General features: G+C 39.7%; 1 protein-coding gene and 1 long non-coding RNA gene across 9 annotated transcripts in view; one reads left to right on the top strand and one right to left on the bottom strand.

The window, feature by feature from the left end:
- Nucleotides 1-25,251, bottom strand: part of CLYBL (citrate lyase beta like) — a 260,495-nt gene that overhangs the window by 15,646 nt on the left and 219,598 nt on the right. For all 8 annotated transcript variants that reach the window (XM_021065861.1, XM_021065862.1, XM_021065855.1 and 5 more), the window contains exons 3-7: nt 19,567-19,755; nt 15,562-15,663; nt 13,751-13,844; nt 12,263-12,430; nt 7,391-7,515 (exon numbers count right to left, since the gene is read on the bottom strand). In XM_021065861.1, the coding sequence (XP_020921520.1) occupies nt 7,391-7,515; nt 12,263-12,430; nt 13,751-13,844; nt 15,562-15,663; nt 19,567-19,755 (678 nt within the window). The remainder of the gene's footprint in view (nt 1-7,390; nt 7,516-12,262; nt 12,431-13,750; nt 13,845-15,561; nt 15,664-19,566; nt 19,756-25,251) is intronic.
- Nucleotides 13,844-25,148, top strand: LOC110255851. Its single transcript, XR_002336736.1, has 4 exons — nt 13,844-18,394; nt 18,517-18,671; nt 19,133-19,289; nt 19,510-25,148. It is a non-coding gene; the product is annotated as an uncharacterized LOC110255851 (long non-coding RNA).

Here is a 25,251-nt window from a genome sequence, read left to right as displayed (position 1 = left end):
AATCAGGCCAAGTGTGCCACATAGAAAGCTACCTGCTGAGGTGAAAAAATTGGATTTATAAGCATATTGCAATCTAAAGGAGTTTCCACATTTGCTAGCAAATTAGATGTTGTGCTTAATTTTGTGTTTTTTAAAAAATAGCTTGAGGTGTAATTTGCATACCATAAAATTCAGCCATTGTTAAGTATATAATTTGTTGACTTTTCCTCATTACGTAGAGGGCTGCAACTATCACCTCTCAGATTTTTTTGAAACTAGAAGTCTTGTCAGAAAATATTTTAGCACTGAGACAAATGTGTAAATGGCTGCATTTGATTCAGAATACTTTATGTCAAATTTAAGCTGATATTGCCTATGAGAAAAGCAGAGAATGAAGGCCCTTTCATAGCAGCTTGCAGCTAAGACCAATATGTTAAACTTATTCTATTTTATATGTTGTATTTATTTTATTCTTTCTTTGGAAAATACATCTAAATGAACTAATTTAAGTGCCAGAAGGCACTTTCAACTTTAGAACATTCACTAAAATACAACTGATGAACAATAACTGGTGAAAAATTTTTTTTTTCCAATTTCTCTAGAAGGGAACAAAAGGTCAGGATTATATATAGTGTTAAAAAGTACAATGGGAGTTCCTGTTGTGGCTCAGTGGTTAACGAAACCGACTAGTAACCATGAGGTTGCAGGTTCGATCCCTGGCCTTGCTCAGTGGGTTAAGGATCTGGTGTTGCCATGAGCTGTGGTGTAGGCCAGCGGCTGTAGCTCTGATTCAACCCCTACCCTGGGAACTTACATATGCTGTGGGTGTGGCCCTAAAAAGCAAAAAAAAAAAAGTAATAAAAATAAAAATTACAGTGAATACTTTCAGCACTATCAGAAATTTAGAAACCAGTTAGCTAAATAGTATTTACTAAAAGTATATTGTGTACCTATTTCCATCCAAGACGCTCAGGGAGCTTTGTGATAGAATTCTTTACTCTCTGGGGTAGTGGTGAGCAATTTCCCCCCTTTTTAAATTGAGGCCCACTAACCTATAATGGCGTAAATATAGAGAATTCTAGGAACTCTTGATCTATATTTTTTAGTAAAATAAAAACTCCATTTGCCTGCTTTTAAGATAAAAAAAAATCACACAATTCTTTAATAAGTACCACAAAAATTAAAAGGATGCACTGACCTTTTCTATTATAATTGGCTGAAGGAGAGAACGCAAGGGACAGTGGTGGGGTGCAGAGAGGAGGTGGTGAGAAAGGAAGAAAGGTATAAAGCAAAAGAGGAAACGAAAAAGAATCCATGGAAAGGAGAACCAGGAAGGAACAGGAAGGACATACACTGAAACACACGTGCAAACCCACACATCCTAAGAGGGAGAAACCCCAAAAGAGGAAAAGAAAGAGATGCTCAAGGAGTAAAACCATCCTTGCGTGTCCCTCATTTGGCTCCTGCTATTAAAGGCAACGAAGGCATAGTGTGTTTGTGCAACCACAGGTGTCACTGAGAAGAGGACGTTGGGAACCTGTCCCTTGAGGGAGAGGAAGCTGAGCTCAGGCCACCAGATATGGCCTCTTTGCCATAGGCTCCAGGTCTCGCTCTGCAAGTTCCCAACTACCTTGGGAGACCGAATGGCTAATAGAACAGGATGAGGCCTGCAGCTATCAGAGCTAAGAAGTCTCTCTGGGGCAGGGCGGGTGGACAAGCGCAGGGTAGAAAGGAGAAGGAAGGAGCGATGGGGGGAATCAGAGCTGGGGGGGTGGTGGGGGGAAGGTACCTGGATACCCTGGGCTCTTTCCTGCCCCATCAGTTCTGCTCATGAAAAAAAACGGGGGGTGGGGTGGGTGTATGACTAAGAAAAGATGCTAAGCAGAACTAATCAAACTCATATTTTGCTTGCGACTGCATACTTTTTAAGGCTCTATCCACCTGGTTTTGGTCATTGGCGTGGAGATTCACTGTGACCGAACTGAAACTACATTTAAGCTATGCTCATATCTTTATTTACTAAGATATAACTATGCTCATATCTTTATTTACTAAGATATAACTATGTTCATATCTTTATTTACTAAGATATAACTATGCTCATATCTTTATTTACTAAGATATAACTATGCTCATATCTTTATTTACTATCACCACCTTGGCTGTGAGTGACCTCAAGGTAACTTCCAAACCCTTGTTGGGGCTCGGTGTATTTTTTAAGTTGTAAACTGAAGGGATTTAACTAGAAGATCTTCTGAGAGTTCATCCAACTAAGAGAATTACATTTTTAAAAACTGAAATTGAGCACACACAAAAAAATCCTGAAAAATATAAACTAGAAGTATTTTGATTAAAATATCCTTAAAAATGTGTTCTAAATTAAGGACAAAGCAAACAACTTTAAAAATCATCAGATTTAACTTACATATAAAATCTCTTATCCTCTAATACTGAACCAGATACTTGCCACTAAACTATGTGAAATACAATATGATTTCATATTTAATGGTAAAATGCTATTTCCTTGCTCTGAATGTTTGGAAATATGCACTTTGTTGTTAATCTCATCAGCCTTGAAGTCTTCTTTGGCAGACTCTCAACTTTTCTAAGAATTTGACTTTAAAGTCAAAATTATGGCATATACTTCTAAAAAAATGTAAATGCACGAGGAAATAAAGGGAGAGGCACTACCGAAGCATCTCACAAGCAGAGTGATGTCTCTTCATCTTTCGTTTTTCCTGGCCATCCCTCGGTTCTGATTTCAGTATTTTTGCTTACAAATAAAGGGGGCAAGGCTGTGGGTGGTGGGACGTGAGTGTGGGAGGGCACACTGTTGTCCATTAGTGGAACCAACCCCCTCCCTTGACAAAGACAACAACCACATCTTTGGAAGGTTTATTTGATCTGCGTCAAAGAGTGGCAGTGGGCTTTCTGGCACTTGAATAAGCGGAAACAATATTTTTGGCTAGAGAGACTTTTGAGTTCTCTTAGGGAGCCTTCTAGAAGGCCATCTGGACCAAACAGGATTTCTTTTGTAAAGCCCTGCATTTGGAAACAAATGAAAGGTGTGTGCGTCGCAATCAGATACTAAATAATCTGCTATGAAAATAACAGGTGGGGTGGGGATATAATTCTTTGCAATTTTCTGGATGAAAAGAGTTACAGGAGGAAAAAAACCACCAAAAACCTCACTTTCTTTTTTATTAGGATGTAAATCCCCAATTTATATTCCTGTAGAGGATGTGCTTATTATGTAAACATTTCAATCTACATTGTTGGTCTCTTGAGTGAAGTTAGAATATTTCAGTTATGTGTGTTGTTGACAGTTATGTCAGCTAGTGACCTTCTTCTTGACCTTTATAATTACTAATTGAACTTAGATTGTAAAGGTGGACAGTTTCCCTTCCTTGATTTTTAGCCAGTTTGCAAAGCTGCAGTGAATAAAATATTGAAAAAGTTAAACAAAATCCTTCCCAAACCACCTAAAGCATTAACAGATTTAATATGAATAAAATACAGTGCTTGGAACACCGAAAATGAAGAAAAGCCATATTTGTAGCCAGACACTGCAGAAATAGCAATATTCTAGCAAAGTACCTTTAAAAATGAGTCTCATGGAATACATGTTGCTATTTTAACACATTGTGCTATTCTTTTATATTTTTCTGTTAGAGCCTCTATTTAGAAAGAAATGGTAAATCCTTAAATTAGGATTTCCTAATTTTAAAAAAGCAACTGACTACTTCCTTTAGCTGTCATTTTTGCCTAAGAAGTGATGAATTTAGCACTGAGTTTACAATATAGACATGAAAAAATACTGAGTGTCATACATATATGAATGTATATATATTGTGTAAATATGTATATGTATTTATATAAAAATTACAGCTTCTGTTGCTATCAACTAGTATCAACTAATTATTTGCTTGAGATGGTTTCACTTCAATTATCCAATTTTCACACTGTATGTTAATTCTTAGTTGATAAAAGAACTGTTAAAATCATATTTTAAAATAAGCAATACTACATTCAGTTCTGAATGGAGAATTGTCAAATCTTGGAATTATCATTATTATGGAAAAATGACAGCAAAAATGAAATTAACTTTTAAGGAAATACTTTTCAAATTTAAAACAAATCACATGAAAGTGATTTATCCTTGCTGGAGCATTTTACCAAATAATATGAGGCTAAAATAACGAATGACATGCAGGCTGTATCTCAAAATATATTTTTCTGGAAGGATGGAAGAAAGAACCAGGTTTGATTAGTATTGTGGATGCACATACCTCACAACCGATGTCTGCCAGAGCAGGAATGTCTTAGCTTATGGGAATTAATATAAGAGCATAAAGTATGTGGAATGTTTAAACTTTTCCCAACAGATTTTAATGAGTCCCTAACATTAATCTACAGCCCTAGTTCTTATTATAGAGAATTTGTGTCTCAGACAAAATTTTTCAGTCTGAAAATATCTTTAGTTTCCTGAAGCAAAGCAGTTACAAGTATAATTACCTGCCAAACAGTGACAGATTATATGAACAGATGATTATTTTTTTAGTGTAAAATATTTTTCACCCAACATTAAAGACCTCAAACTTTATTTCCTTAGAACTTCTAACTAATACAAACCAAAAAAAATTCCCATGATACTAAAGACAAAACCCCAATAATTCATCTACTCATGATCTAAGTATTCTCATGAATTTTGTTATTTGGAGAGGACAGGAAAAAAAGGTAGGACTTTAATTTTTGAATAATTACTATTATCAAAATAATTATTATTATAGAAAATACAAATGACAGAACTAACAACTGTGAACCTCAGCTACACCCTCCGTCTTAGGGCAGAATATAATTTAAGGTGGGAGCAGGAAGTAGAGAAAAGCAATGATACACAATTTTGCTTTCTTGGGTCATTTCTTCTTAAAAGCATTACTTGAATGAAATTTTCATCAGATGGGGAAAAGGGTCTTTTAGAAATTTACAAGTACCTCACTAGGACACAAACCATTAGTTTCCCATCATTGAGAGTCACCTGTGCTTTGGACAAAGTATCCGAGGGTTTATGTTTTCATCAGCGATTCACATTTGAAATAAAACAGATGAGATGTTTGTTGGAAGCAATACTTTATACAACTGAGCAACCTATTTATACTAAATCTTTACAAACAGAACCTACCTTATTTAAACCCCAAGACCCCTTAAGACCCAGAGTCACCTACCTGGAGACCCAATTTTTGTGACCAGCCAATTTATAGGCAAAGTGAAAGAAACATGCGAACTGGATAAAATAACCATATGTCCCCACTGGAAGCCCATTACTTGAATCATTTAAACCTTGCTGGACAAAGCACCAGGAGAATTTGCTGTAGGAAACAAACCTACACGAATGGGGCAGGGAAGAAATGACCTAATAGTCAGTATCCCTTCTGCTCTAATTTCTACGGTTCTGCATTAAGAAAAGCTGTTCTCCCATACTGTTGTGAAAGCTTATGCCCCGGCAAGTGGACATTTCTTATTTAAAAAAAAAAAAAAAAGTTCAGAATTTAAGTTGCCGTCAACAAAAGGCAAGGATAGTTTAAGGCAATTTTCCCTGGGAACAACATTTTCAGGATACAATGGAAAAGTGTTATTTTCCCCTCATTTGAGACCTTAAATGCCTGTGAAAGAGTTGTTTCTAGTTTGAATTTTGTTTGCTGGCTACTGAAACTTAGGCTAACCTCTCCCATACCCCTAGCTGCTTACAATGCCAGTGGCATCCTCTGATTTTATCCATTGTGAAACGCAGGGTAGAGAGCTAAGGGAGGCAGTGGACCTCTGCTACTCTGCGGTTCTGATGGTCTCCAGTCGGAAGTATTTACCAGGTGCAGAGCCTTAGCTGGCATAATTACACACAGAGGTATGGGCATCGAGTGGCTGTGTGTGCACAGGCAAGCATGCAGGAGAGGAGAGTGAAGTTATCTGCACGCATAAACGTAAATGTACACTGCTTTTTCTCTCTGGATAAATATGTTTATACATGGAGCATCTGGATTTTAGAGGCAAGATATAGAAATGGACATAAAAAACACAATGTCAATTGAAAAAACAATTTTTTATGAACTGCAATTTTTTTTGATGCTCACTATTGATTTGAACTGAAAGGATGCTACTTATCCTATAATCGGTATAAGTCCAAATGGGACGCTCCCAATGTCACACATTCTGCCCTTCATTGTGAAGTGCAAGTGTGTGCAGAGATGATACTGCAAGTGTGTGACAGTGAGCATGCATGCGTGGTTGGAGTGGAAGGCAGGTTGTACAAGGGAGGGAGGGACCCATTTAACATGGTTACCTACTTTCAAAAGTCCTAGGATTTCTAGGTGTTTTTACTGCCGGTGAAAAGTGTAAGCCTCACTTCTCACACTGATGTCACCAATTCACAACTGAAAACCAGTTTTGTTCTTTGTTCCCTTTTTTTTTTTTTTGGTGGGGGGACTGTTCAACATTTACAACCCTAGTAATGTTTCAACACTCTTTCTCCTTTAAGTACTTTTGCATTATAGGCATCAAAACTTTATTCCTTATGTAAGTAACAAGGCTAAGTTTAGATATAACCTCTAGGATAGATTTATAAATGCAACTTTCCCCCCATTCTCTTAAAAAGAGGCAAACAGTATTATTGCAAATAACCTTTAAGATAATTAACTGACAATGCTGCAACTAGCATAAAATCTTCCTTGAGGCGACACCTAATTTAAGTGTTACTGGCACAAAGTGGAGACAGATTGTGCATCACCACTGCAATATTTACATAGCAGAAACCCACAGAGCAGGAAACGCGAGGCTCAATGATGCACTAAATTAGGAACAACCGTACTCCAGTGTTAATTTGCTTTCCATTCTATCCAAATCTGAGGTCCAGAAATTGGTACTAACACATATACAACCTCCCACTCTTAAATGACTAAACTGGAGGAGATTTTTGTAGTTTTTTTCCTCCCCAAATTAAAATAACTTGAAATTTATTTCTTCTCTCTGCAAGAACTACTTGATCAAACTGCGTTTATTTCATTACAACTTGCTCTCATTTTGAACTAAAATTATTTTCATATGAATGCTGCATCAGGGTCTATAGAGTAAAACTAAACAGACTTTTGTGTTCTCAGAGGCTGCCAATATAGTTTATGAAAAGAATATAATGAGAAACTTGAGAGCCAGTTAGTGAAATATTTAGGCAAATTTACCTTAAGTGATTTTCTCACTGATGAATGTTGTTCCCCCAGCCCCCCCAAGCCCACAAATACCCTCCTCCCCAAAATGCAATGAGTTTTTAAAATCACTCAAACAATATATTTTTTTCATTCGTCCTCACAGGATTTTAAACACTAGTGTCACCAGTGTTTCAAGGCAGTAACAAAACATTTACCTTTCCTAATTGCTGATGTTCCTTAAAGGCAGCAATCAGCTCTTCAGCCCACTTAATTTTTTCAGGGGAAGGAGAAAACTGCTCCTGGACCACTGCGATTTGGTTAGGGTGTATCACCTGCTTACCTATGAAAAGATTAATAACACAGGAAACACAAAACAACAAACAGATGTTCGAACAAAATGTCTCAACCACGTCAGGCTCCCGAACGCCTCACAGACTGTACGTAAAATAATTATTTTTAGAAAACTTTTTAAAAAGCAAATAACCCCAGTTGGGCAGGCTTTTCCAGAAAACCACACCAAACAAATACAACAATGGGAGTAATTGTGTTTCCGATCCTATAGAAATGCCACCTTAGTGCAGATAATCTCTCATTTTTAGTTACAGGTGGATTGACCAGGCAGCTCATTGAATAACTGCTTTGGCTGGAACTTTGAAGGATAATATCTGCAAATTTAGAGTGATTATTTTGAGTTAAAGTAGAAAAAAACTGCATGTTAATTCTTTCAAATTGTGGAAGTTGTCTTTTGCTTATTTTGTAACATTATCCCACCTTCCACGATTTCTTTCCAAAGTGGTCTTTTGGTGTTCATAAAGCTTACAGAAGCAGATGTTAAAACTGTGTTAATATCAAATAGTGTCTCACAAGAATATATTTAATTTTCTTTCTTTTAGAGGAATAGAGTGTATCTCTCTGACCACTAACAGAAAACTGGATTTCAGTGAAACACATTTTATTCAGTATGGTAAAAACGGAGATTTGAACAATGTGGTCTTTATATTCCTCCATTTAAATATCTTTAACTAAAAAATTACAGAAAGTTTCTCTATCCAAAAAACCCCCCTGATTTTCCCTTTTTGCTTATGAATCTTATACAGATTCTTAGACACCCCAGAAGAAATCTTATTTCTGTAGTAATAGCTTTGAAAAAGATTGAAGACTCAAATATAAATATTATACATAGATAAACAGGATTCTATGAAATCATGCAGTCATTAAAAAACAATAATCAGGAAAGAGTAGAATCTAATCAGGACATTAATAAAATGCAACATAATTTAATGCTATAGTAATGATGAGATTATATTTTATTACGTGATAAAATTATAGACATATTTGGATCCTTAAAAATGTATGTACACTTAATGATAATTTACTCTGCTAAATGTATTTGCTGGCATATCAATTTGCTTTTTGCTTTTGAAACAGTTTTAACATTTAGCCAGTACAAATTATATCCTTGATGTTTTATAAAAGGTCCATTCCTGTTACTGTCATTATTCTGTTGAATAGAAAAAAAGAACAATGTTTCTAAAAAAATATTCTTAGTATTTCATGAAAAGGCATTTATGTGAATAAATAAAACAATATCTTTCCTTTGCAGTGGCATAATTAAAACATCTTCAGATTGCTATTTCACTCTTATCTGTCAGCATAATAATAAAACATTAAAATCCTATCTAAATAAAGGTGCTTTATATTATCTGAGGAATAATTTCTGGGAACAAATAACATCAGTGATGACAAATGAGAGGTTTTTTTCCAATACTAGATAGTGAAATTATATTTAAGTAATCTAACAGTTATTACAATATTATTAATAAAAGATGTCAGTTCTGGTGGTCATTTTGTACTGTTAGTCCTGAATTTTATAATTTATGTACATAATTTACACTGATGTGTAAAAAGCCAGATTTCATGGGAACTTCTTGGTACAGACACTAACAAAACATAAACTATTTTCAGTGCTATGAAGCTAATGATGGCTTTCAAGTAGCCATATTTTGGCAATGGGGCTAATTTTAAGATATGTGTTAGGTTTTAGAAATTTATGAACCTCCATACGTGAAGTTATCTTTCATCAAACCTTATACATCCCAACAACTGAACATCAGACTTTAATGCCATGTGGGAGCGAAGCAAATATTTTATACAGAAGAGTTGTTATTGACAAGTTACTGAGAGGGTGCAAAATTGGAAGACATTAAAATTTATGACCATGAAATCCTTTTTACAGTACCACTTGATATATCGTGCTTTAAATCAATACCTGTCAAGTCTTTTAGGTAACTGTATGATGGTGTCATTTTTGTCTTCTACAAAAGACTGCAAAAAAGAAGAAAACCTATAGTGCTTCATATTTATAATCTTTCTTCTCAGCATGTAGTACTGGAATAACTGTGATGACTAAGTCGGCTGTGAAAGCTTTATTCCAAGGTTTATTTTTGGTTTCTTCTCATAAAAATAATTCCTAAAGTTAGCAGTCATTTATACAGCCAATGCATTGATTTAAAATCAATCTATATGCATGTGGCTCCGTGAAACAATGAGCACAGAAAAGAAACTATAACCTGCTGTTTGATGCATGGCTAACTTTCACAAAACTACAACTCTCTCTATCTGTATAGCTGAATCACTCTGCTGCACACCAGACACTAATCCAACACTGTAAATCAACTACACTTCAATTAAAAAGCAAACAACAAAAAACCCGCCAAAACTACAGCTCATTAAGAAATATCTAACTTTTAGAAGTATAGACAATCCTGATAGCACAGATCCTTCAGTGAGTTATGAATAACACAATGCTTGACTGAATTTTAAAACTCTGAACCACTTCAGATAGGGTATGTGTCTCTCCTTTCCTTCCCTCCTTCTTTCTCTTTCCTTCCTCCCTTCCTTCTTTCCTTCCTCCCCTCCCTTCTGTGCAAAGCCCAAAGTATGGTGATTAAATAACAAATAATTAGGACAAACAGACCGGGAGTGGTCTAAAATACTCATTAAAGCATTTATTGGTTAAAAACACTACATATAATCTCCTATCTTCTTATCAGACCAACTACCTTTTATTGGTATGTATGAATATCAATGGGACAACAGGGACCTTCTTTCTAAAAACTGCAAAATGGCTATGAAGTTTAGCTTCCTCCTTTATAGACTTGTTCACCTGAATATATAATGGGCACTGTACCCTCAGTGCAGCCCCATTCTCTCCCCTTCCCTCCTGCTTCCATTTTTTTTTTTTTTTTTTTTGTGATTTAATACTCTCTGTTGTTGAGAAACAATAGTGCCAAGTCCATAAGCTCCTCATGCTGAGTTAGTTGGGCACAGTCTAGAAATTTAAATCTGATTTGAAATAACTCGTCTTCTACTATTGAATTAGGGGCCAATTTAATTCAGTCTTGTCTCTTGGAGAAACTCTCAAACTCCCTTCTAAGTTCTAGAGTAAACACTTACCCCAGAGGAAGCGGAGGACACCCAGGTTATCCTGAGTGATGGTGAAAGAGGCCTCCATCAATTCAGGGTTTTCTATTTTTTATTGTATTAGTGCCCATTTCAGAGCAACATCTGGCTGCTTGGCAGCCAATGCCGCATTTTTGGACCAACAACACTGGGGTCCATTAGATAGATTTCATGGAGTTTTTCTCCAACTCTTCCATTTGGGCCACATCCTAACAGGTCATTGGAAAGAAGCAGGTGTCACAGGCCACAGGGACAAGGACAACACCAGGGATTTGGTAGAGGGACCCCTTCTTTCTCAGTCAATATTAAATGGAGGGAGGATGCATTTATTAATAGTTCAGATGACTGAGAAATATTTATAATAGAGATCACATTTATTTATTAACAAATTTAGGGGACCACATTTTAATTCTATGTTAAAGACACAAACACAAAGGTCAGAGCTTTAATTCTAATGTAACACTAAAATTTTTTCTTAGGTCTTTCAATTTTACTTTGGGTTAAATTATCATCCATTAAGGTGTCTTTTACATTGAAGGTCACTTCATGAAATGTTTCTTTCGATAACCTCTAAAGGAACAGATTTCAAAAATCTTTACAAAAGGAATAGCATGGGTGCTCATCTCCTTATTTTGGGGCTATATTCCTGATCATCATATTCTTAGAACTTGTAGCAGAAGAACAAATAAAAATAAAAGAGCTTATGGTGCTTTTTGCCCATAGACGTGGTGTGTGTGCGCATGCATGTGTGCATAAAACTGCAGACATGTGTTTGTGTGTAGAACCCTATTATGGTTTTTCAAAAAATAGATTTCTGTTGCAAAAATACAATTTTCAGTTGCTCCCTGGGCTCTTGGGTATCTGAATGATCAGACATACCAATCAACAGACATCTGCCTGTGCTCCAGGACTGGATTTTGAGGGACCCGCTGATCTTAGTGCCAGCCAGTGCCCGTAGGTGTCACCAGGTGCACAGACGCTTACTGGGAGGTAGGAGAGTAAGGAGGGGCTTGAAGTGGCAGAATAAAAAACTAGTTATGAGTTCGGAAAAAAAAGAAGACTGTCACCAAAATTTTTTTTCAGAAATGAATTAATGTTTTGAATATTTGAGGGAATTTTTTTTTAACCCATCAATTCAAATTCTTATAGCAATTCACTCAAAAACCTTTCTACAACGGCTTCATCCCTCCCCCTGTGTCAGAAAACTACAACAAAATAAGAAAAAAACTGGTAAGTAATATTAGGAAAAACTAAAACAAGCGCTTTGTTTTTTTGGGGTTTTTTTTGGGTTTTTTGGCTGCACCTGTGGCAGGCAAAGTTCCTGGGCCAGGGGTGGAACCCAGACTGTAGCTGCAGCCTGTGCTACAGCTGTGACAACACGGGGTCCTTAACCTGCTGTGCCACAAGGGAACTTCCCAAGTGCTTTGTGTTTTGACTTGTGGAGCCAAAAACCAACATGACAGTTTGTTTGGCAGGTTCTTGTCTCATAGAACTTTCTCATGTTTTAAATAGTGGGACAGGGATATGAGATTCCCGGCTACATTAGAAACAGCGGTTCCTGGTTAAATTTCCATTTTTCTGGAATGTTTAGACGCTGTTTTCTGAGATACCACCAAGAAGCATACCAGTGAATCCCATCGCAGCTCCCTCTCGCGCCTGCTTGAGAAGCCCCTCTCCATCCCGGAAGTCGATGTACACCAGGTCGATGGCCTGGAGCCCGAAGGCCTTGGCTACAACGATAATCTTTTGTCGGGCGTAGAGGATGTCCTGCGTTTCCTTACGACTTGTTGCACCTGAAGAGGGAACGTTGGCAGAGAAAGGAGACATTAACTTTGGAAACTGGACCAAAAGACGTCTCTTCCAAAACCTCAGTTTGTAAAGATATCTATGTCTTCCTGGGACTGCTCCCCAGCGAAATAATGACTCAAAGGGAAACGGAGAGGGCCGGGTGGAGGCAGAGTTAACTCCCATACGTGTGTCTTGACCTTGGAGGAGACCTTTCTGTGTAATTACCTGCATGTGCATTAAGAAAAGGCCCCTCCCCATCTCAGGAGCCAGACGCAAATGACCTGCTAGGTCACAAGGGACTCCTGGTATATGTTTTTTCCTTCTTGCCATGGCTCATAAAGTGTCAGTCCAAAGATAGCACTGTAAGAGGTGGCCAAACAGCTGTGCGTGGAAAGAGTTAACATCCCTCACCGGGCACAGAATTTGTGTGCTGTGGTTGTGGTGCCGTTGTCATAACGGAGACAAATACTGCAGCTTCAGGGTAGGGATGGAGAACTTGGGGAAACAGGAAAGGACCCTCGTTTTGAGAGAGGTGGAACGTGTCCCCTGAACTGCTGGATACACAAAAGTCTCCTGGAAAGACTGGCATTCGAATAAGTTCTTTTTCTTCCCCTGGGAGGGGAGAAAGTGTCACTCATTTGTATTTGGACCATGGCACTGCAAAGGAAAAGCTCCTGGCTTCGGGTCACTTGGACTGTGGTTCTCAAAATGCTTTGTGGCCTTGGCCTCTTTTCTAGATGCACTCACGGCCTCTCGTTATACGTGTGCCCAGACCAAAGACACAGTGCCCGAGGAAGGGGGGAGGCTGTTGAAAACAAGCACACTATCTCAATAAATAGTTCATAATAAAGAAGCTCTGAAATATATTTTAGGGGGAATTTAAGATCAATTTTAAATAATATTTCATGCTGTACTGAATGTAGAAAATGATTCATTAAAGCAGTGTGAAATGGCCTTAAATTTGTGTTAGAAGCCTATGCAGCCCTTGGACTGATGGGAAAACAACATTTTAAGCAACAGAGAGGTTGTTCACATAATGTACTTATTGTGAACAAAGCAGAAGTCGTATATACCTGAACCCGTCTGAGGTCACAACAGTGTTTTATTAGTTATTTTATAAATGAACGGAAGTGATGACGTCGTGTGTTGGACAGGACAGCTATGAAGTGCCCTAAATTATCAGGAAGTGTTGCCCACTCAGCTGAACAACCGTTGTCATGATTGGCAAATATATACTGTCATGTTTGTCCCTTCGTGAAGCGGCAAAGAAAAAATATATACACATAGGCACGGAGAGAATGAGAAGAGAAACGTGTCTTTGACACCTATGCTGGCTCGAAAGTCTTCTCCTCCAAAAATGACTGCATCTAGAGAAAGACCCACTTGAGGCCCGTTCTTTAGAGCTTCTTCACACACGGCCTGTAAAAGAGCAGAACAGAACCAGAGCTCACAGAAACGCACGCATTGAAGAGAAGCAGCGTGGTATAGCTCAGTAATAGAACCATCCAACTCTCAGCACAGTTTGGCTGAAAGCAGTCCTGAAAATGCAATCCCGATTCAACCCTTTTGAAAGGTACTTAGTACTGTCCAAGGTACGTATGTTGCATGTATTTGCTTTGCTTAACGAATTAAATTAATACGGCTATGAGTATAAACGTAGTTAAATAATGTACAAACTGTAGTTCATCCAATCTCTAGAGAAATTTGCAAGGTAACTCATTTTGATTGGACTATAACATTTCTATTTTTCCAGAATCTGTTTTTGCTTTAAGAGACCCTCCGATAATAAACTTGAAAACACAGGAGAAAAGGAAAGAATTTTAAAATCAAACTAAGTGGCTTATTTGCATTGGGATCAAGGTTTCTCAGTAAATGGTCTCAGGATTAAAGACATCATGCATTACAAAAATCTGCAGCTCCAGAGGGGAAAATAAAAAATGCAACAAGTCCTCCAAGATGTAGTAATAAGCAACGTGGAGGCTTCTGGGTAAAAATGAAGATGAGTGACCGCCGCGTCGTCGTCGACACGACTCTGACCCTCCAAAGGCGGAGATTCAGTATGCTGATATGTGTGGGTGGGGAAGACATGGGGAATGGGTGAGGACACTGGTGATTAATTTCAGGGGCTGTGTTTCTAAGTATTTTATGAATAAAATGGTGAATCATCACTTAAAATGAAATCACCGTATGCATCTAGTTGCATCTGAGAACCACGCGCGTTGATTATATCCTCAGAATTCTAGGGCAGGCTGGAAGAATCAGCGGCCAGGGGTGTAAATATGCTGATCACGAGGCCCGAAGCAGCTCCCCAAACGTTTGCACTCGGCCCCTCCTGCACGGTCCAGTAGGTCTCAAAGTTTCCTCTCGGAGCGTCTGCTCACAGTCTCCCTCCAGTCCAGTTCAACTATCTGTTTTTGTTTTCAGGTCTCTCTTCTCTTCTGCCCTCTGAGATGGGGTGCTACAGTGCTGTTCACAGGGCAGGTGGCATGGGAGGCATGTTTTGGAAAACCGTTTAAATGGCCAGTGACAAAGAAGAAGAAACAAGCTAGCTATGACTGTGTTAAAGCCAATAGTTTAATGCATACAATGGTGAAAATGCGTGGCTCAGCTAATCTTCCTGAATATATATTAGGAGGTATTTTACGTTCTAATGTGGCAAAGTGAAATAATATACTACAAGCTACTGTGTATACTAACCCCAAAATAGTAATCTTCTCTATTAGACATTATAATGTTGCTACAAAGAGGCCTGAAAATTTCCCAATAAAAGGCAATTGTTACAAAAGAATAACTGAAAGTTATTTCATAAGGGTGACAAATGTTCATGTACATTTATTTTATAAACGTAATAATCCACAGCAAAGATTTACAGTGATTATTTAATTAGAATTACTGCTAGGAGTATATAAATGTTTTGTTTAAATAGTCAGGACCAGGAAGGTTTTCCTTGCTATTTAGCCAGTTTCTGTGTTCACAACCTTGTTTGGGGTTATTACAGACAACGAATGGTGCTCCAGGTTTACTTAACTCACAGATCTTTTTAGAAAGATACTTTAAGTAGGTGTTAAAATGGAAAACAAAAGTCCTCTGTATATAATAAAATACTAACTTATTAGCTACGTTATGGTTTTCTTACCTTAAAATTGAGCAAACCCATTGCAGTTTCCACAAAAGGGATTAAATTCATAGGTTGTTCAAGTTTGCGGCCTTTTAAGTAGAGTGAAAATTTGTCTGAAAACTAAAATAAAAAGTGTCATAGGTGATGATTAGAGGGAGAAACACGTACAATCATCGAGCTGTAGAATACAAGTAGTATTTAAGTCTTTGACCTGAGGCAGTAATATCCCAGCCTCTCGTCCACATTAAAGAATTTAAAAAAAAGAAAGAAAAAAAGGAGAAAGACCAAAGGAAAAAGGTAACAAAGTTCCCACTAAACTAAATAGTAAAACCCCAAGCATGATAATTTTTTTTTTCTTCCTGAAGGAGCAATTTGAGGCCTAGGAGTTAGAGGTGGAAGGAGAGATTCTTGAGTTTAGAGGCTTTCCTTGAAAACATATTTGCTGAAGACCTTTTGCCTTCACTTCGTCCAGCGCAAGTGGCAGCCCCTAAAACAATGCAGGCTTGCTCTACCTGCCATTCCGTTTTTGTTTCGGACCCAGCACGGACCCCAGTGTAACTGTTCAGCAGCCTTCTACATGGAATCCATATGATTCATTATAGTAACACTGCCCTTTGTTCAGAGGTTTTTCTTCATAATTTTTTAGCTTACCTAGGAAGACCTTAAAAAGGAAGTTTAATTCTTTGAAGACCAAAGCTCGCCAATTTTTTCCATGAGACCAGTTCACAGCGAGCTCTGTACTGCCAGTGGGGTAGCCCAAATTCCAAAATCTATCATCTGGAAACATACAAAAGCTCTTGCACAGATCTCCCCCCACCCCTTTCAAAGAGGGGGGAAAAAAAAAAAAACACACACCACACTCTAAATTGTAAATCTATTATGTCTATCTAGATCTAATAAGATGTGGGGAGATAAAACACACACTCACAGGTATGATAAAGATATTTTTGTAAATAAAGATGAAAACATATATATCCATTTTAAATTTAAGGAATATTCAGCCATTAATGGATATCAAAGGAAAAGGGAATTTTAATCATCTCTCCCTTCAGTCTCAGTTGGGTAAATCATATCTAAGAGATTTGCATAAATATAAACCATCAAAGACTTTTCATCTTCAAAGGGGGTTTCAAGACCCTGTAAGCTTTGTACTGTAATCATCGCAGGTCACCACCCTGCAGGAATAGGGCTGCTATGGCAACATAAAAAAACTAATGCTTAAGGCTTAGCATAATATTCTGACTAATAGAAAGGAAACTCATTTTAAAAGCTGGCAGCCTATTTACCAGAAGCAGGATTAGAGGTGTTATTTCCCCTTTTAGCTGCCCCCTCCTTGCCTGTGCAGCCCCCCCTCCCCCCAAAATCTAATCACTGGGATCTTTAAAAAGCTTTTGAGCAATTTGCAGTAACTTTACAATTAGGCTAAAATAAATCACAGCTTTCAGTAATGAAGAATTATTCCCAGTCGCTTCCACTGCCCCCTCCCTTCCTCCACCACCACCATCACCTCCTTAGAAACTTTACAAGGGAAGGAAGAACGCAACCAAAATAGCAAGAACGAAGGGAAGGCTACAATGTAAGGGGCCAAAATGTATAGTATTCCATGAAAACGAAAATAAAATATAATTTATGTCACCTTTAAGCTAAAAAATGGGTAGTAAAATACTAGTGGTTTTGGTGTTTACCTATGCATTGGGGGAAATTTTTTTTTTCTCGTTAAAGAAACACCAAACTTGCCACGTTACTAGCTCCGTTTTTGGTGGTAACAGTTCTAACTACAAAAATCGTAAAGTTGAGAACTAGGAAAAGCCTGTGCAATATAGTCCCTGTTCCTAGTGAGAAAAATCTCTAATGCCTTTTGTTTTTAAGCCAATAGGGGGCATTTAAAAATTAAATATTCTAGCCCATCCTCCTCCTCCTCCTCCCCTTCTTTCTTAAAAAATTGCATTAAGTACTAACACAAAAGGTAACTAGTGGAGAAGTTTCAATTAATTTTTTCAAAAGGAGACGATTAAATGTTTCCGGCCTGGTAAAGTGTTCATTTCAGCGAGGTGGAGGGGACTGGGGGGCCGGGGGGAGGAGAAGAAGGGGGGACCATCACAAAGAGATTGGGGAGGAGATGAAGTAGCAGGGCTCAGCAATTCTTTCAATTCCAGTGCACACCCAATAGTGTGTTGGAAGAATGCACCCTGTTCGGGATTTGTGGGAGAATTGTCCCGCGACAAAGGAGGCCGAGTCACGCTTGTTATAGTCCAATAAGCCGTGCCAGTCAAACAAGAACCCACACTAGCGACAAAAGGCCAGCAAGAGATTCTCACACAAAAGAAAACAAGGAAGCCCATCTTTCAGTTGTGCATCAGGCTCTGGGTTTTATGCTTCACATAAATACAAACGGAGAGGAAAAAATAAACAGCCCCAAAGACTTCTGGTAACTAGAAATCCTATTTAGATTGCGGTACGTTCACTCGCATCCAAGGATTTAAAATAGCGAGCAGAAGCCGCGGCTGAAGGCCGGGCAGAGTCCTCAAGTGGGGGTGATGACGGTGATACACAGGCGTTAACTACGAAACCAAACGAGAACAGTGACTTCAGATTCCATTTCAATCAACTTCAGACACAGTCGAATGGGGGAGGAGCCGGTGAGGACCTTCAGCTACCATCGCCAGGATCTCCCAGCCTCTGAGGGGGGACCCTGATGAGGAGAACGCCAGTGGAGAAAGTAAATACGGGCGGGTGAACGCAGGGCTTCAGAAAGACACCAGTGCCCTGCTGTCTTGCAGAGAAATAAGGGCAGCTTTGTAGGCAACGCTAAACCTTCCACTGGCTACATTAAAAGAGTAAGATGAAACAGGTAAATGTAATTTTAATAATAGCTTTAGTCAACCCAACATATCTGAAACGTTATCCTTTCAACATGTAATCCACATAAATCACTGAGATAATTCACATTCTTTTTTGGGGGGGGGCGGGTAGGGTGCTATGAAGTCTTCAGAGTCTCCTGTATATTTTACACGAGCAAGCACATCTCAATTTGGACTGGCCCCATTTCAAGTGCTCAGTGGCCACACGTGGCAGGCAGCCACCGCACCAGGAAGCCCAGGGCCAACATATCTACCTGCACTCAGAAGGTGAGTAGTTTCTCTGAGGACCACGACTAGAACCTGGTGTATCACTACAGCTGCAGCCACAGCCTGAGAGATCACCCCGGATGTGGCGTCAAAGTCCCCACTGTCATGTGCCCTTCCCACACTTCTGGTGCCTGCATGTCACAGGCCCTCTACCCCAGAGTAGCTCAGTGGAACCCTATTTTATTCAGCTGAGATCTGCAGAATCACAGCAACTCCGACAAAAAATCTAGCCTCTCCCCACACCCCTTGCTTTAACAATTAAAACAATCATAGTATAATTAGGCCCATTTCAAAGTTTTCTTAAGTAATTTGACATGCCAGGGTTTTATTGGCTGAAGAGTCGGTCATGAAACACACACACCTGTCAGCAATTTAAAAAAGACGAACTCGAAAACTGCTCAGGAAATAATATCTGTGCTAATTAAAACCACTAGTTAAAAGCTTCCTGTCTCTTCCCCTAGGTGCCCTAAGGAGTGACCTTTTCCTCTCCTCCTCGAGGTTCATTTTCTCCTTCTCAGCTAATGTGCTTTTGCTGTCTGTGATGACTTCAGATGAACCTGCCTAAGAGCCATGCACGTCACTGGAGGAGGGTTAGGGCCTGGCTGGGTGTTGTCTCAGGTAAGCTAGTTTCCAGGGATTGCTCTGGAGGACGCTGTTCTGTCTAAACCACAGACCCGTTTAGGCAGCAGAAGCCTCATTTAAGTGTTGAGCTGTCCCACTGAACACTTAGGATGGAGCCGGGTTCTTGTATGAAGGAAATGGTCTGGGCTCATGGCTTTCTCTCTTTCTCTCTGCTCATGCCTTCCAAAACCTGGCACACCCAACTCCCGCCTTTCAGCTACTGCTTCTCAGCCGCACCCGAGTCCTCAACTGAAGCAAAGCATGAGTTACTCACCCATCGGATTTCTTCAGGACCTTCCACCTTTGGGAGCATCAGGCTGGAAGGAAGGACCCGGGACTGCAGGAGGACCTCCAGGTCTTCTTCAGCCAGACCACTGGACACCGAGTTGATTCTCACACACTTTTCAGTTGGGCCCAGATCAAAGTCTTCAAGAGTTTTCACTATTCTCAATCGAGCTTCATTCTGTGAGCGTAGATGAAAAGGTACCTCCTAAGTTTATTCATCAACAGAGGAAACCATCAAACCATCCGTGAAACTGTCTTATGGATTCAGAGTCTGAGCACTGTTACTATGCCCACCAAATAAATGGTATTTGAAATGAGTTGTCTACTCTGATGGGCAAGTGATTGATTTCCAGACTTCATGCAACATGACTATAGCAGAGGTGACAGCCACCGTAATGCGTGCTGGAGAGCCCTGAACCAGCAGTCTCATCGTGCTCAGCAGTATCACTTTCCCATTGGAAAGGTACAGTAATTAAGAGGCAACATTTATTGAGTATTTACTAAGCGCCAGGCATGGTGCTAAGTGCTCTACCTACATTTTCTCATTTAATAAACATAAGAAACTGGATAATGTGGGTTAATTGTAGTGCTGACTGCCAGCATATTCACATTAGGGAAAAAATAAGGGTTTGTTTTTCTCTTTCCACATGCTTCATATTTTTTTATTCACTTAAAAATATTTTTTTTTGCAACTGAGTTGAATCTTGACATTCAATTAAGAAGGCGCTCACAGGAAAATGACACTCCGCACTATGAAAAAGCTCTAGCTTATTCAGATGGAAGGCAATAACATCACCAAGAAATTCCTTCATGAAGAGGTAGACAAATACGTTTCTTTCCTTTGATTTGACAGTCTTTGCTCCATAGTTAAGAAAAGCTGAAAGGTTGAAAGTCTGCTTCAGTGTCTGAACTGTGTCCCCAGAAAAACTGTATGAAACGAAACATGCAATTTATCGGCTTTGAGTTGGGGGTGATGACGGGGGGTGGGTAGGGAGTGGGGAGAGAGGAATGCACTGAGGGGGTGGGGGCTGGAATCAAGAGAAAGAAAGCACTTGGGGTCATTACTTCCTGCCAATTTCAGTTTCAAAAACAAATTCCTCCAACTTGCCAACAGCCCTCAACAAATTCTCATTGTCAGAATGAACACTTATCAAAAGTAGTTTCATTTGGAAAGGGTTTTTATGATACTCATAAAACTTTAAAGCGTCTCACTGGTGATGAATGTGGTTTGAAAAGAAAAAAAAAAAAGTCTTAACAATATATGGCCATTTGAACATCAGTAGTTATTTAGGAAAATAACAAACCAAAGCAGAGAGAAAGAAGAATTACTCGAGCCAATACTGAGCCTACGTCCAATCAAGGAGACAAGCCAGGATAGTAGAGTTAAACCAGACGGATGTAGGTCTACCTCGGGTGGAAGCGGGGAAGGTGTCCGAATTGGTCGGAGTTAAACCGTGTGAGGAAACTAGCTTAGAGGGGTCAGGTCAGGTGGAAACAGAGCGCAGAGGAGCCGTTTAAGGCAGCTCTGGGAGTCCCGACTTACTGAGCTCTGGCTGCCAACGATCAGGCCAAGCTTAGACAAAAGCGCGAGAGAGCGCCTACTAGAGAGAGGATGCAGCCCGCAGTGGCTTGGTCCCGCACCACGCTGTGGGCCTCCGCAGCCATGAAACACATCCACTGGCTCCACCACGCCCTTTTGCTACAACCACGGACTAGGAAAGTCCTGAAGGTGAAGAGCGGAAGCCCGCTCAAGAGCATGGTCCAAGGCTGTCTGCGCTTCCTGCTGGTATCCGATCCCTGGCCTCAGAGAACCTCAGATGTGCTATGCTCCGCGCAGCCTGGCACGGCTACAAACTTGGGACGGTGAAGCTCAGAAATGCTTCAGCTTCCAGGTTTCCTTTCAGGAGCAGGCCGGGCCTGTAAAGGGCGTACTGGGACAAAGGGAATGGAAAATGGAAGAGAACTAGATCGTTTAGGCTGAAGCGCATTTTAAAACATGAGTTATTTGAATCATCGTCTCCATTCTCTAGTTTAATCTGCATGTGCACTCATGGATGCAGGATCCCTGGCAACATCGACTTCCTAAATTGTTAATGCTGGTGTCAAACAAAATCTGACCTCTAAGCTATTTAGTTGTTTCACTTGGACGTGGAGCGGACTGTTTGTTCAAAGCTCATGTTCTAAACCTGTTTGTGATTTTTATCTAAAGTCAGATTGCCATGGTTTCAGCACATTCTGGTTTGCTTAGTAAAATCCAGCCCTTGTAAAATTGGCTGCAAATGAAGGACCCCATTCCAATTTTAGGCATAATCTGATTAGTACTTTTCATGTTATAACAATGAGCAGTGAATACTCAGCATTTTATTAGACTTTTTTTTTTTTTTTTTTTTCCTCTTTCTGGCTCAGAATTAAAACCAAGCTCTTTCCACTTCACCATTCTGTACTTTTCCAAGAAGAGACGATGGCTTTGGAGGTATAGTGCCGTACAACACTCTTATTAACAGGCTGTTGCTTGTGGCAATTTACATAAACGAAGTGTGCATCTCTCTGCTAATATGTATCCCAAAATATCCAACAACTTCACTGATTTACACCAACGAACAAGCATGTTGATTTTTTTTTCTTTTTGGTATTTTAATGGTGAAATATGTTACTGTGCTAGCAAACACACCCATGCCATCTGTTGGGTGAGAGGAAGGCAGTTTCTAAGAACAATTAAGTTTAGTCCTGGGTGTTCAGCTAGAGAGAGCCACAGTCCACCAGTTGTGAAAGGAAAGCAATTCTGCTCATGCTGTTTTCTCTCGCTCACACAGACCTTACTTCTTGCTACTCTCTTACTTCTCTCTTACACCTCTCTCCTCTCCACCGCCTCGCTCCCTTCACACTTTCATTCTCTTTTTCTCTGGCTCCTGTTTGGCCATGACCATCCTTCCAAGTTCCATCTCATTAGGGGGATTAGTGAGACGCGCGGCCTGGCAGACGCCACCTTCTCAGAAGGGCTCTCGGGTGATCTGCTGAGATTATTGGGAGCTAAGTGCTCCCTGGAGAAAGAAGGAAAAGGAAATGAAAGCAAAAAAGAGGCCACTCAAACATGACCTTTTTGGGAGGCGTGGGAGGGGTCCTGCCATTCTTGGTAGCAAACCAGGTTGGTCAAGACGAGGTTTCGAAGGAGCTGCGTTCTAAAGGTGTTAACACCCAAGGGTGGCCTTGGTGAGCATGTCTCAGGGTGGACGAACTCGTCCGCTGACAGCCTGAGAAGGGGGAATAATGAATTTCAGGCCTTCATCACCTTCATCAACAGCTACGTTTGGTTTTTTGCAGAGACTAATTACCACCCTGTGTTCTGCAGCAGGTTTGATTCCAGAGGTGGGCTGTGCAAAGGGCACAGGGAAAGTTGGCCCAGGTCAGAGTCTTCACAGGCCCGGGGTTCTAAAAGGTGGTGTTACCAAAGTTCCCACATTCAATCGATATTTCGTGCCATGGGCTGCTCAGTGCAGTGGACCAGTGGTTAATAAACTTGTCCTTATCCATAAGCCACCGTATTATGTGACTCTGTCTGGGCCGGGAACCAAGGCGTGCTATGATTTCAGAGACCTGCTTCTCATCACCTGGGGGAGAGACACGCTCTGCTGACGTAAGAAAGCGGATAAATCAACCGTCACCGAGACCTGCAGACTCCGAAATTAAAGGAGAAAATATGCGTGCAGTTGGTTCAATTGGCACCCATTAAAGCTAATAACTAATCATCCTCACAAGTTTCTAGCTCAGAATGATCAAATCTGCAAAGAAAACAACATCCGTCCACTTTTACACTCCAGTGGAAGAGGTGGTCCCTCGCGGCGGGGCGGCACAGTCTCGCCATCTGGAGAATAAATCGAGTGTGAAGTACAGTATAGTTTGGGACCAGGCTCCGTGGTGGCAGCTCAGCAGTCAGTTCATTAGTTCCAAACTTCCAGGGATTAGAGCGGCATCAATTCTACTGTCGGATAGGAAGAGACAGACAGGATACGAGATTCAAGGAGGATTGTGACAACCAGGAGGAGCCCCTTGGGCTTATTTATAAAACTACAAAGTATAAACATACCCAAATAAGTGTCTTAAATAATAGCATTATCACAGTTTCATAACATCTGAATTAACACCTTTCTCTCCGTCCACGTCCACCCCTAAACCCTGTATGTTAACGTACAGTTGTTTTCAGAGGAAATAGCAGAGACGAGCCTGGATGCAACAGGAGCACAGCGAGAAAGCTGCGAGGGCAAAATGAGATTTGGTAATGAGGAAATACGGGAGGCTTTCTAGGCTCCGGGAAGAGGCATAGCCTTTGTGATTTTTAAAAAATGAGCAATTAATAATTTCATCCTAAAAGGCCAATTGCCATGTCACATATTCAAAAACATGAGTGGATTCTGTCTTTTCTGAATCTGTCCATCTCACCTCACTTCCATTTTATCTAATTCATATGAAGATGTCATAGGCACGGACTGGAGCACATTTTGGGCAGATGGCCTTGATGTGAGCATCTACATGGAATGATTTTTTTTTTTTAATTTTGAGATTGTTTGGTTTAAAACAAAAAATTCTGATGAATTGTTCCATTTAAAGATCTCCTTTTTCATGTAGCTTCTTTTTATACATTTCTATTAAAAAAAAGTGCCCATAACATGCCATCATTAGTAAATTACTGCATTTTTCTTATAAACAGATAAAAATGTATTATAATCACAGACTCCTGTAGTGATTGCATTAGGAAAAAAAAAACAAATTCTCATTCATTATTACAACGTGGTGGTATTTCTTTAGGCTAGGTGATAGTGTTGGGCTTTCTATCCCCTTGTTCTTCCCTATGTGAAAAAAAATCCTGATTTGCCTGTTTTTGGAAGAAAAAAACAAAACTCTACAGCAATGTCGAACATACTATGAGCTAACTGGTTTAAAATTTCATTCATTGACGGAGTTCCTGTGGTGGCTCAGCAGAAATGAATTTGACTAGGACCCACAAGGATGCACCTTCAAGTCCTGGCCTGGCTCAGTGGGTTAAGGATCCCGTGTTGCCGTGAGCTGTGGTGTAGGTCGCAGACGCGGCTCGGATCCTGCATTGCTGTGGCTGTGGTGTAGGTCGGCAGCTATAGCTCTGATTTGACCCCTATCCTGGGAACCTCCATACGTCCAAAGATGTTGGCCCTAAAGGACAAAAAATAAAATAAAATTTCATTCATTGATAATACCAAAAGCACAGGTGACAAAAGAAAAAAATACAAACTGAACTTCATGAAAATTTTTAAAAGACACTATCAACAGAGTAAAAAGAATGGGAGAAAATACTTGCAAACCATATATCTGATAAAGGAATACATATTCAGAATACATACAGAACTCTTAAAACTCAATATCAAAAAAAATCCCCAAACACAATTCAAAAATGAGCAAAGGACTCAGATATTTCTCCTAAGAAGATGTACAGATGGCCAATAAGCACATGAAAAGATGCTCAATATCACTGATCATTAGGGAATGCAACGCAAATCAAAATTACAATGAGATACCGCCTCACACCCATAAGGATGGTTACTATCAAAAAAAAAAAAAAAAAAAAAGTGGGAAGATGTGGAGAAATTTGAACTCTTGTGCACTCTTGGTAGAAATGTAAAATGGCACAGCCACTACAGAAAAT

The sequence above is a fragment of the Sus scrofa genome, chromosome 11 (assembly GCF_000003025.6).
Source record: "Sus scrofa isolate TJ Tabasco breed Duroc chromosome 11, Sscrofa11.1, whole genome shotgun sequence".
NCBI classification, from domain to species: domain Eukaryota; kingdom Metazoa; phylum Chordata; class Mammalia; order Artiodactyla; family Suidae; genus Sus; species Sus scrofa.
This window is presented reverse-complemented; position numbering and strand designations above follow the sequence as displayed.